Source organism: Dromaius novaehollandiae, unplaced genomic scaffold, assembly GCF_036370855.1.
Source record: "Dromaius novaehollandiae isolate bDroNov1 unplaced genomic scaffold, bDroNov1.hap1 HAP1_SCAFFOLD_27, whole genome shotgun sequence".
Classification (NCBI taxonomy): domain Eukaryota; kingdom Metazoa; phylum Chordata; class Aves; order Casuariiformes; family Dromaiidae; genus Dromaius; species Dromaius novaehollandiae.
This window is the reverse complement of record NW_026991415.1, coordinates 5,387,619-5,400,419: the sequence shown is the minus strand read 5'-3', so window position 1 is coordinate 5,400,419 and position 12,801 is coordinate 5,387,619. Positions and strand designations below refer to the sequence as shown.

Below are 12,801 nucleotides of genomic sequence, written 5' to 3'. Positions count from 1 at the left end.
AGGTTGCTTCTGCCTGAGTCCCTGATAGGCCAGCAGCAGGCAGATGGGTGTGGAAGCAGATTGTGAGGTCTCCTGGGTCAGAGTACCTGGTAGGGCAGCAGCATGTTCATGGCAGGGGATGTTATTTTGAGGCAACTTGTGTCTCTGAAGCCCATAGGCATCAGCAGGCACCTGGTGGGGGTATGGACTTGTGAGGTCACTTCTATCTGAGCAGCTGCTAGGCCAGGAGAAGGCCCATGGCTTGGATGTTGGTGGTGAGGTCACTTCTGGGTTTGGTGAATGTGCCGGGAGGATGGATTGACACCTGCAGAGCTCTACAGCAGTATAGAGATGCAACTAATAAATCAGGCAGAAGTAGATAATAATATTCCACACCATCTGTCACAAATGTTATTCTGCTGCCTCATCATGAATTAGTAGTGCTACATGTAAAATGTGGATGATGTCCACTGGTGAATGCAGACGTGGACTTCAACCATGCACTTCCTGCCAAGTATACGATTACAGCCTGCTGCCACTGGATGAGGGAATCCAGCCAGAATTTTTACACTGCTAAATCAATGAAGTCCTGGTGTGAGCAGTGACATCGGTAATCTCTGATTTCCAGTGTCTGTGTGCTGCAGAAAATTCTTCCACATGAAAATGCCAGGAGGCTTCTGAGATTTTTCTCCAAGAGGTAAAGGATATCTCTGTCCTTTGGTTCCTGGAGGTGGGAAGTGAGCAGTGCAGGGCTGTGAGGGACTGTTCAGAGGAAGTCCCTGTTGGAAGGTGTTGCAGGAATCAAAGGGAATGGAAGGGCTGCAGAGTTGGTCTGTGTGTGTTTTGGGGCCCTGGGGCTGCCCTGGCTGCTGCCATGTGTGGTGCTGTGCCCTGTGTGTCCCTGCTGCAGAGGTGCGTGTTGGCTGGGAACCCTCTGTGAGGCAAGGGGTGGGGGGTGCAGCGTGTCACAGTGGTGGGGTGCCCTGTGGTGGGGATGGGTGGTGGACACTGGTCTTGGTACTTGTCACGGGAGGAGGTGTCTGGAGAGGGCAGTGGTGTGCGTGGGGAGTGCCACCAGGCTGGGGAGCTGGGGAGCCCTTGGAGGGGAGGAGGTGACTTGGCTCGCAGGGCCCAGGCTGCCCTGGTGGCCAGAGCCAGGGATGCTGGCAGCCTGCTGCCTTCTGTGTACTGAGGTTCAGGCCTTGAGTTTCCTCAGCTCTTGCCAGGATCTCCACCCAGATATGACACATAGACTGTGAAATACATGTTAATATGGAGCTTAGAGTACTTGGAGTACATTTCATCTTTCAGAAAGCCTTTCTTGTTGGAGATTCTTGAAGTTAACACTTCTGGGATCTGTCCAACCACAAGTTTTTTTTAGGCTAGAGGCATAGCAGTTGCCTCTCTCTCCTATTAGCAAAGGTTAAGGGAGGATACTACCCATATACCTAATTGGTGCAGACACTCTTTTCTTCTTATGTGGTAGGACCCTAGAAACTCTTTGCTTACAATGCAGTAGTAGCCATTACTTAATGACCATATTAATCTCCTTTCAATCCAATGAAATATAGCTGGGAGAGAGGGTCTTGAGCTCTTCCTGCTGAAGGCCTCGCTGCTTTGGGGCTCTCTGCTGCTCCCTGCAAACTGTACACTGCCCTGGGCTCTGACACCAGACATCCTGGGGCTGACATCTAGCAGGAGGCCTCAGAGAGAGCAGGAGACCACAGAGAGCAGTTTAGATGATGTGGGACTTTTTTCACCCACACAGTTAACAAGGAAATGGTGTTGCCACAGTGGAGCACCCAGAAGCACCCTTTCAAGCAGCAGTGCCACAGTCATTAGCTTTTCAAATGGGCAAAATAAGGGAGACTTCCGAAGACAAAGTATTTCTTCAGAAAATAATTGGCCTTTGAAAACACTTCTCCCAGATGCGCAGTGACTGCAGTGAGTCGTGATGCTCAAGCACTTGCCTGCAAGTCAGCAGGAAATACTTCAGGGGTCATAGCTGAGAATCAGCTTGCAAAGCTGAAGCTGTTTTGTGCAGATAACTTGCAGGCCCCTCAGAATTATGTTCCTCACCTTTCCACATGCTCCTCTCTGCTCTAAGGGAGTCATTTCTGACCTGACAGATCAGGTGTCCAGCTCAGCTCAGCATGTTTTGCAGTGTGACACTGAGCTGGTTGAGGCCTGCAGGTTCTGAAGCTCCTGCCTGATCAGCTCGGGCACAGCCTGGGTCTTAGCTCACTTGTGGACTCTTCTTTGCAAGTGAACCCCTGTGAGATGACATCCCAAGTGTGGATCTGAGGCTAATTTGGACAAAGGTGCCCTCTTGGCAGTGAGGTGTGGATAAAAGCAAGTGAGGGTCAGTTCCTTCTGGAGTGGTGCAGGGCTGTCCCAGGAGGCCTTGCACAGTTCATCTCACCCACCCATCATCAACCTGTACATTGGAGCCTGCAGGATGACTCCTTCTTGGTAGCACACTATAAAAAAACCTTCTGGCTGGTAATAATCCATCATGCGCTGCTTTGGGAAGGTTGAGCTGCCAAAGGAAGCCTCCAGGTAATGGCCATGGTGTCTCTGGGACACAGGGGCAGCACACTGGGCTCAGAGGAGACCTAGGTGAGGAGCTGTGCACTGCTTGGTGGCAGGTCCACTCCAGAGGGGCTAGTCCTGAGCAGGGTGGCCATGAGCCGTGCCTGCCTGCCTGCAGCCATGGGCTGGTGGGGTGGCTGCAGCAGAGGTGCCCTCACAGTCAGCACCCAGATGGGTCCCTGTCACCTGCATCACCCCCTCCCCTCCCCAGGGCTGTCACTGCTGCTGGGTGGGCTCTCTGAGGCACTGGGTGACATCACAAAGCCTGCTGGCCAGCACATCTGCTGAAGGACAATCAAGCAGCTGCAGTGGAAGTGACCTCACAATCAACACTGCAGCCATGGCCCCTTTTCCCACCTCTCCCCATCCACCTGCCCATATATCATCTCTGCTGGGATGAGTGGTGGTGTGATTCTCTTCTTGACCTCAAAATGGCTCCTACGAGCACACAGCCCGTGAGGTTCCTGTACAAGAAGTGACCTCACCAGCAAAGCTGTAGATGTGTCACTTCTATCTTGTTCTCTCCTGCTCTTTATCTGAGTTGTCCATGCTTCTGGGCCCCACATTCAGGATCCCATCCATGTCCCTTTACTGGCACCTCCCTCTCCCCTACGCCTGTGGAATTACACACACATGGTGGGACAGCTCACATGGCAGGATGAAACTGGGCTCCTGGGGAAGGCAGGCTGGGGTGGCGAGGAGGTGCAGGTGTGCTCTGTGCAAAGGGATGACTGGAGTGCACAGGGCTTTGCCTTGGAGCAGGTGATGAGCCAGTTGAGACCTTGTAGTAAGGAGAAGATGACAGAGCAGCCTGGGTGACATTCTGGTAGGTGATTCAGCTAATTCAGGATCTGCTTGGCAGGATCCAACAGGAGGCTTCCCTGGGGGGCAGAGGGGCCATGAGGCCTCTGTAAAGACAGACTAGGCAGAGGAAGAGAGGACAGAGAGGCAGAGGAAGGGAGAGGAGACATGCCCATTTGAATGCAGTAGTTTCTCAGAACAAAGTTTGTACATTCAGAGTGTTGCCAGGAAGTGGTGTATCATGAAGAAGAAAATATACATATATATAAACATATGAACTCACGTAGAATAATTTCTGTAGTGCATTCATATGTTGCTGCCAATCAAAAAAAGAGATAATAGTCATTAGAATTGCTAAAGAATATTTGAAGTTCTGAAAAAATATATTTTTTTCAGTTCTATTTTCAGTTCTTTTTCAGTTTCAGTAACAGCATAGAGCTATTTTTTGTATAGATTTCAGCAGTGACAAGAACTTTACATAAAGGCTCTTATAGACACATACAAACGCCACTGCTGCCTGAGATGCTCTGTGTAGCTGTGTTCCCATGTGGTGCTGGGAAATGTGACCCAGGAACCATGAGAACCTTTCTGGAGCATTAGCTGGTCACCAGGAGAAGCATCTCCAGATCTCTCAGTGGGAGGTCTATTTCTATCGACTAGAAAGGGAAGTCCAGACAACTGGGTTAGCCAGAGACATCTGCCCTGAAGGGGTCTGGCATCGAGTGAGCTAATCCCCATCCCTGTTGTCATCTCAAATGGAGTCACACTTCATGCGCATGCAGGGAGTGAAAAGGGAGAGTGGCTAGATGTGTAGGGACTCCTTTAAGACATCACTGTATCACAGGTACATTGAGATTGGTGCAAATTAGGCCATGGATAACTAGAGCATTTTCACTGAAGCTGATCAGCCTGCTTTCCTCTATCAGCTGTGAGTGTGCAGCACCACATGGTGTGACTCGCTGTCTGCAAAGAGCGAGGAGCTGCAAGGATGATCCTGGGCAGGGAGTGGTTTGAGGGTACTAGACTTGTGCGAGACAGAAAGATACCATTTTTAATAGTGTAGGCCTTATTATGAAAGAAATCCTTAGAAACTGTCAATAGAAATGAAAGAAGAAAGAAATGTAAAAAATTATCTAAAGCAAAAAAAAAAGTTTCTTTACACTTTTCAGCTTTTGAAACTTCTGTGTGTTCTTATTGCCCTGGGAAAGTGATTTTTCAGAGCTGGGCTGGGATGCAGTCACAGGGTCATGGACATGTGGTGCCATTGCAGGTGCCCTGGTCCCCTCTGCCCAGCCTCCCTCTGCAGCTCCGCGGGGCTCTGGTCTCCTGCAGGTCCCCTGCGAGAGCTGCCAGGCCCAGGCAGGTGCCTCAGAGACACCGGGGCCTCTCCAAGTGCCACTGGGTGCTTGTGGTTGGACACCTGAGCTCTGCCTGGAAAGATGAAGAACTGTTTTCAACATTTCAAAAATATGAGCTCACTTTCATCAGCTCAGATGATTGGCTAATTTTAATGTCAATGTTCTCCTATGGTGAAATAGTGGAAATCTTCAGGAAGGGTTCTTCAGGAATCTTTAGGAATTAGTTTTACTGAGTATTGGGATGGACCATCCCTGTGTGTGGCAGATGCTGTCCTTAAAGAGCTGGTGGCTTTGTTGAGCTCCTGGGCCCTTCAGAGCTGAAGTCCCCTGAACAGGCCCAGGTCTGCTCCTCTGAAGTCCAGGGTCTGCACCCTGCTACTATCCTTCCTCACTCCACTCAGGCTACACTCAGGATCTGGAAGTCTACTTTTTCATGGTCACCATAGGCAAGGCTGCCACTGCCTATCCCATCCCTGATCAGTTCCTCCTTGTTTGAAATTTCCAGATACAAGAAAGTATCATGAGTATTGTCCCATCGTACACCTGTGCTAAGAAGTTGTCCCCGATGCCCTCCAGAAACCGCCTGGCCTGCTTGCACTCTGCTGCTTGCCCTTCCAGTAAATATCTGGGACATGAAAATCACAACCACCACCCTAAGAACCAGGGCCTGTGATCCACAGAGTTGTTCACATTGCTTAAAGGAGACTGGAGCCAAGCACTCACCCAAAGCCTTGCTTCTTCCATGGAAGAGCTCCACACATCTGAGCTGCCCCTTCACACAAAGGACCCCCCCTCCCCATTGTCCCTGACAGTCTCTCCTGAAGAGCTTGTACCCTACCAGCACAGCCCTCCAGTCATGTGGGTGACCCCACCACATCTCAGTTCTTCCAATGATGTTGCAGTCCTGTGACAGCTTGTGCTCCTGGCTGTGCCCCAGGCTGCAGGCATTTGCATCTGTTTGGGCTACAGAGCCTCAGCTGTGGCACAGAGAACACATTGGTCATGGTGAAACCTGTTAGCAAGAGCCAAGGACACCGTCTGTACAGTGGTCCCACTTCAGAGAAGAGACATGCTGGAATAGATTGCAGATGGCAATGTAATGGTGAAAGGAGGTTCCCACTAAGAGAGCAAACCTTTCAGTGCCCAAGGCAGGGAGAAAGAGAGCTGGGCTGTGCAGGAATGTCAGGAGAGGGGTTGGCTGCCTGAGCTGACTCTGCAGCACCTTGGGGCCTGTGACAGAGGTGAAATGATCTCCAGGCAGGACAAGGTGCCACTGAAGAAAGTCCCTGGACCTGAACAGCCTGTGATCCAGCCACCCTGAGGTCATCATTAGCCCATTCCCTGTTCATAACATGCAGGGATGAGAAGAGGTTCAGGGGGAGGAGAGCAAGAGGGTTTGAGAGTGCAGAGAGCACAGCAGAGAGACCTTGGTGTGATGTGCCTCCCATTTATGCAGCACACTTGAATGTAGCTGAGATGGACTTGGCCTAAAGGCAGTAGTAGGATCCAGTTGTTTGGGCACAGATAGGAAACCTGAGAGGCCCTGGGGCATTTGCCCAGCACCACTTCTAAGGGGCATGATTTTCCTGCAGGTGCCATGCTCTGTGCTAGAGACATGTGGTTGTGCTACACAACCCAGGCATCTGACGTGGTCCCTGCCTATGGCCTGTCTTTATGTCCTTAAATCACATGTCTGCACTGAATTCTGTTAGCATTTTGCACTGTAGATGTCTGCCTGTGTCTCTGCTTCATAGTGAGTGGAGCTCTAGTAGTAGCAATAGGCATCTAGTGTCATTACAGATGGCCAAGGAAATTCCCCACCTGGCCCCCACCTGATGCTCTAGAAGGATGTAGGTCTCACAGTTGCTCCACCAGAGCAAGCAGACACTGGCACATGCCTTCAGCCACCGCTGTCTCTTCAGCTGTCACCAGGTATTTGTGTATGGGCAACTGACTCCCACCCTCCATCTCCAGTGATTACAATGGTAGCTTAGACAAGGAGCTTGCTTGTAGACACCTCTGTTGTGCTCACTTCAGCTTGGGCAAGGGGAATCCCACCTCCAGTGTGTTTGTGGAGTTCACGGGAGGGATATGAATCCCACTGCAGCTCAGGGGCTTCTAACCTGGTGTAAGATGCTTCAATGGACTCATCAGAACCAATATCTGAACCATGTTTCGGTGAGCTCCCTTCTTGTCCCCGTGTAGGTGTCCTGCCTAGTTAAGAGATGGGAACAGGGACATCCACAGTGAGACATTTCCACCTCTTGCAGATAACCATCCTCTGATGAAACAAAGTGCAATGCTGGAATCAGTCTTCCTTCAGTGCTTAGAGAGGGACCATCGGTGATTATTTTAGTCTACTTCACCTTTCCCAGGAGGAGGGAGCACAAGGGACAGAGAAATTCAGGCCTTCAGCTGGGCCTCTGCTCCTGAGATGGAGGGAGCTCATGGCAACCTGGCAGCACTGCCCAGAGACAGCTGTGTGCAGGAGCAGCTCCTCTGCCAAGAGCAGCAGGGCTGCGGGCACTGCCTGCTGCTGCTGACATGAGATGAGGCAGTTGCACATCTCTGACAAGGCAGAGAGGAGTGGAAGGCAGTGTGGAGTGGGAGGGCAGAGAAGAGGTCCTCGTGCGAGAAATCTTCACAGCCCTTTGCACGGTAAGGCTCTGACTGTAGAGCAATACTACTGAGGTTCCTGGAGGGGACTTCTGAACCCATCCCATCCCATCCCATGACTGATAGGCTTTTTAAGAATTGCTCTCCCCGTTCTTCTAGTGCATAGGTGGAGGAGATCCTTTAGAGCAGGGATTCCCTGGCACATGGTCACAGGGACAGGGCATGCTGCTCCCTTCTGCCAGGGGCAGCTGCGTGGGGGTGAAGCCTGCGTGTGCCCTCAGCTCTGTGCAGGGCTGTAATTCAGAGAAGTTCAGAGCAGTGATTCTGCCGCCTGTGAGGGTCAGCACTCAGCCTGCCCAGGGAGCTCCCCACGACACTGCAGGGAGAAGCTCTGGGTGAGAGAAGCGATCCTCCCAGCAGGGCAGGTTTATTTTCCCACCGAGAGTGTGCTGAGTGGATCGGGTCTGATCACAGCTCTAGCTCATGCACAGGAGATGTCTGAGGAGCCTTTCCAAGAGGAACATCAAGAGAAGGGGTACTTGACAGAGAAGGTGCTTTCCTTCAGGTGTCCGGGCTTTCAGTTCCCTAATTTTGTCAGGGAGAAAAAACAAAAGAGTTTTCTGTTTTATCAAGGAACTGGGACTCCTGAACCTTCAATCTGAGAGATTAATAGGTTTGTGAGAAACCTCAACAAGCCGCTTCATGCACACGTTAGCCTAGAGACAGCATCAGAATCACCTTTGTGGCCTCATAGGACTTTATGTGACCTTCTCCTTAGGATGTGCATGCACAGAGATGCCCCTGGACAGTGCCCTGATCTGGGAGGTTTCTGTAGGGCAGAACTGAGCACACAGTGGCTGGGATGGGGTCTGTGAGCACTGACTGGGAAAAGATGTTGGGATAGAAAAAGAGCTGCCAGCAGGGACAGCTCCAGGCAGCAGAGATGGGCAGGGAATGAGCAGGAACTGCTAACTGATTTGCCATGACAATTGTCATTGTCATGATGGATTTGAGCAAGTCATGGTCAGTCCCTCCAATGCAGACAGCTTCCTCTGAGCAAGCTGCCCCTGTCTCCCCTCCCACCCAGCAAAGCCTCTGCCCTGACAGCCATGGGGTTCAGGGCATGAACATCCTCCTCTTCAGCCAGACCTCCAGCAGAGCAGAGGGGCATCTCTCCCACCATGGGCCTGTTAACTGCTGCCCCACAAAGCAGCTGACAGCGACTTCCCTGAGATGTCATCATCTGCGAGGTGGCATGCCCAGCTGGGTAAGGTAAAGGCTTTCCCAAGTGCCCCTCTGTCTTTCTCTCTCCTTGCCTCCTTTGGCACCAGGATCACAATGTTGCTCCTTTTTTTCCCTCCTGTCCATGCTGCTCATGTTCTTCTCTCGGGCTCCCTGGGGTAGGGGGGGGTTTCAGCTGCAGTTCAGACATCAGCACTGTGAGTTGGGCAACAGAGGAGTCTGCATGGAAATGAGCTTTCCCCAGCCCCCTTCTAACCTGTGGAGCTCCAGGAAATGCAGACTGTGGGGTTGGGAATTGAGCTGACTGTCCCTTAAGGAGAGCCCATCTCCAGTCCTAATGGTCCTTTGACCATTTCCTTGTGGTGTCCTGTCAGGCTTTGAGCTGCCCCCTAGAAAGGCACAGCTGTCTCAAAGCATCTCTGTGATATCTGAGAGACCCATGAAGAAGCTGCAGAGATGCTGAGAGTATGGAGATGGTGGTGGGAGGCTGTATATGAGCATCTGAAAAGAGCCCTGTGTGTCCTTGGCTAGAAGGGGAGTGTGGAGACCTTCCTCAGGTGCCCTGAGAAAGGGTGAGAAGGTTGGAGACCTGCACTTAGAAACTGCACTCCTCTGCTCTCTGCAGTGGATAGTTTCTTTTTAGGGCAACACCATCCTTCACTCAAACAGCTCCGAGCACAGGACAGCTGGGAACAAGGCTAATAGACAGACAAGATGTCCTCACTCTGCAGTAGGTAACAATGAATCTGATCTTCTCAGGACTCACAGTAGAAATGCTGATAATTTATTTCTGCCTTTAAGGAACACTCCCCAGGGGTGACAAGGACATCTCAAAGAAAATAAACCCTATTTTAGAATCCCTAAAACTCTGTTCCTCAAGTCTCATTAATTAGAACTGAGAGTGAAGATGCTGAAAAGCCTTTCCACAAGGCGAGTGGATTACATTTGACTTTTTGTGAAATTGTGAATGTCAGAGCTAGTTATTGCCATTCCTACTACTGTATAGCAGGACAGACTCCTCTGGAGTCCTCAGGCAGAGGTCCCTGCTCCTCACAGCAGCACAGTAAGCCAGTGCAAAGTGGAGCTCAAGAAAGGCAGCTGCACAGAGATCCTCTAGGTAAAGAGAGAGGCTATGTGGGGGATGGTATGAGAACTGAAATATTTGGGGGCTTTTTTGCTTGAAAAGTCTCTCCTAATGGCTCAATGTCTTTTCCTCCCTGGACAGTCCCCCATGCCCGGAGATAGCAAAATGTCCAACAGAAGTTCCCTCAATGAGTTCCTGCTCTTGGCATTTGCAGACACACGGGAGCTGCAGCTCCTGCACTTCTCGCTCTTCCTGGGCATCTACCTGGCTGCCCTCCTGGGCAACGGCCTCATCATCACAGCCGTAGCCTGCGACCACCGCCTCCACACCCCCATGTACTTCTTCCTCCTCAACCTCTCCCTCCTCGACCTTGCCTCCATCTCTGTCACTGTCCCCAAATCCATGGCCAATTCCCTGAAGAACACCAGGGCCATTTCCTACTCAGGATGTGCTGCTCAAGTCTTCCTGTTTGTCTTCTTGTTAGCAGGAGAGTATTCTCTTCTCACTGTCATGGCCTATGACCGCTACGTTGCCATCTGTAGACCCCTGCACTACGGGAACCTCATGGGCAGCAAAGCTTGTGTCAAAATGGCAGCAGCTGCCTGGGGCACTGGTTTTCTCTATGCTGTGCTGCACACTGCTAACACATTTTCAATACCACTCTGCCAAGGCAACACCATGCAGCAGTTCTTCTGTGAAATCCCCCAGATCCTCAAGCTCTCCTGCACGGACTCCTACATAAGGGAAGCTGGGGTTATTGTGCTTAATACCTGTTTAGGATTTGGGTTCTTTGTTTTCATTGTGCTGTCCTACGTGCAGATCTTCACTGCTGTGCTGAGGATCCCCTCTGAGCAGGGCCGGCACAAAGCCTTTTCCATGTGCCTCCCGCACCTGGCCGTGGTCTCCCTGTTTATCAGCACTATCATGTTTGCCTACCTGAAGCCCCCCTCCATCTCCTCCCCAGCTCTGGATCTGGTGGTGGCTGTTCTGTACGCGGTGGTGCCTCCAGCAGTGAACCCCCTCATCTACAGCATGAGGAACAAGGAGCTCCAAGATGCCCTGAGGAAAGTGCTTTCATGGACATTTTTCCGTAGTGGTAACATTGCCATTACTCTCCACAAATGACTCCCACTGTATCCCTTACCAGGACTGTGTGCTGTTTGTTCACTTTAGTTTTATGATTACTATTATTATTACTATCAGTAGTAGTATTTGTTATCATATTGCTACAGAAATACTTGGATTCATTCCACCTTTACTGAGCCTGCTCTCTCTCACCTGGTGCCCATGTAAAACTGTGTCTTACACTGAGTCAGAGCTGACTCCCCCACAGTATCTCTGTAATAAAGTCGGTTCTTCCTGGTGCAGTGCCTGAAGGCTGGGCTTCCTCCAAAGCTGGTGTCAAGAACAGTCCCAGGGAAATCATGCCAAAATGGGCTGCTGCTGATGGGGTTCTCCATGGGTTGAAGAGCAAAAAGCTCATAATCATGTAACGATCTCTTAGAGACCAAGGGCTGGGTTTAGGACTCACCCATCGGTGTCCAGTGACAGTGGAGGGGATGAATGGTCACCAATTTGCATACCAAGAGCTGTTCCACATGTTAGGGCCCAGTGTCAGATGCCTGTCCTTCTGGAGGGGAAGCTGGAGCTGCCAGGAGAGCCCAGGGGATCTCCTGGGACAGTGTGTGCCTGGTGCGGGCAGTGAGGGGAGCCTCACAAAGGGAGAGGTCCTCCAAGGTGGAGTCACCTAAAAGTAAAGTGCTAAACCCAGGTATCTGTGGGCAAAGGAGGACTCTGCAATCCCAGGAGAGGCAGTGAAGACTCAGCTGTCACGCGGAAGGGAGATTGGAGAGTGATTCAAGTCACCCTCTGTGAAATACCAGGGGCAGGATCTGGAAGTGCACCTGGACACAACTAGCACCCTTGGAAATGCTCCATGGGAACAGGGGAGGGGTGTGGGAATGGCCAGCAGGATCAGAGGAGGTTTTGGGAGAGATGAAAAGAAAGTGGAACTGGGTTTGAAAGTGTCTTGGAGAGAAAAAAGCTGACATTTAATCCAAGACAATGTTCAGAGTGTGGGTACAATAAAGTGAGCTCACAGTGCACAGCCAGAAGCCCTCGTTGTCCTGGCCCTCCACATGGCCTGGGAAGTGGCTGAAGAAGGATTAATGCTCCCCACCCTCCCAGCTCATCATGACATTGTCTATCCTGATGGGTGGCACCAAAAAGAAGCCTGGGACTCTTTGTCAGAGCTTGCGTTGAAAGAAGCTGGACCTGGGAGCTACATCAGTTTGCTGCTGTCCCCACATGTCCTTGTGACAGTCTCCACTACCCTGTGCACTGGTGCTTACCCCAAAAGTCACACCCAGACAAGGCTCCATGCCTAGCTGGAGGATTGGATGTCCTGCTGTCTCTCTCTGCCAGTATCTGACCTTCTCTTGCCCGCCTTGCGGTCACATTTAGTGTAGGTGGAAGGAGACCGCTGTGGAGATGCCTCTTTGGGGGCAAAAGGACATGGGAGAGGTTGGGAGCCACATTCCTGGGTGGCCACTACGGGTTGGTGGGCACCCATGGCTCACAGGTTGGCAGGGTGAGTCGCCCCACCGCATGGCCAGAGCTAGAGAGTGAGCTGGGAGTATCCCCAGAGCAGCTCCTGGAACTGGTTTCCCAGTTCCAGCTGGAAAAAGCAGGGCTGGCGGTGCAAAAGGCAGCGGGGCATCTGGGGTAGCTCCTACTTACCACGCTCCGCACCCTGGACAAGATGTTACTGATGCAGCACCAGGGAAATGGGCAGTTGGAAAGTGATCTCAAAGGCACTAAGGAGGCTCGCCAACCTACCCAGGAGGCTGCAACTGCAACCACGGATGGAGCTGAGAAGCTGAAGCACTCGTGTGCCATTTTGGCCGCCCACATTGCAAATTGCTTGTGGTGACAGGGGGTCAGCGAGATGTCCATACCTTGGTGGTGTGGGCAGTGGTGCAAAAAGCGGATTGGGATCCAGAAACTTGGGATGGGAATGTCTGGGACCCCAATGAGGCCCCCAGCTTGGAGTCAGACACAGAGCAGGAGGGGGAGGCAGCTGCCTGGCCGGTGGCAGAGCAGCGGCTCACTGCACCGAATGCAGCCAGT

General features: G+C 51.6%; 1 protein-coding gene across 1 annotated transcript; it reads left to right on the top strand.

The window, feature by feature from the left end:
* The first annotated feature begins 9,837 nt into the window (after nt 1-9,837).
* LOC135326351 (olfactory receptor 14A16-like) lies at nt 9,838-10,797 on the top strand. The gene has a single exon (XM_064504234.1). The coding sequence runs from the start codon at nt 9,838-9,840 to the stop codon at nt 10,795-10,797; it is 960 nt and encodes a 319-aa protein (XP_064360304.1).
* The last annotated feature ends 2,004 nt before the right edge of the window (nt 10,798-12,801 follow it).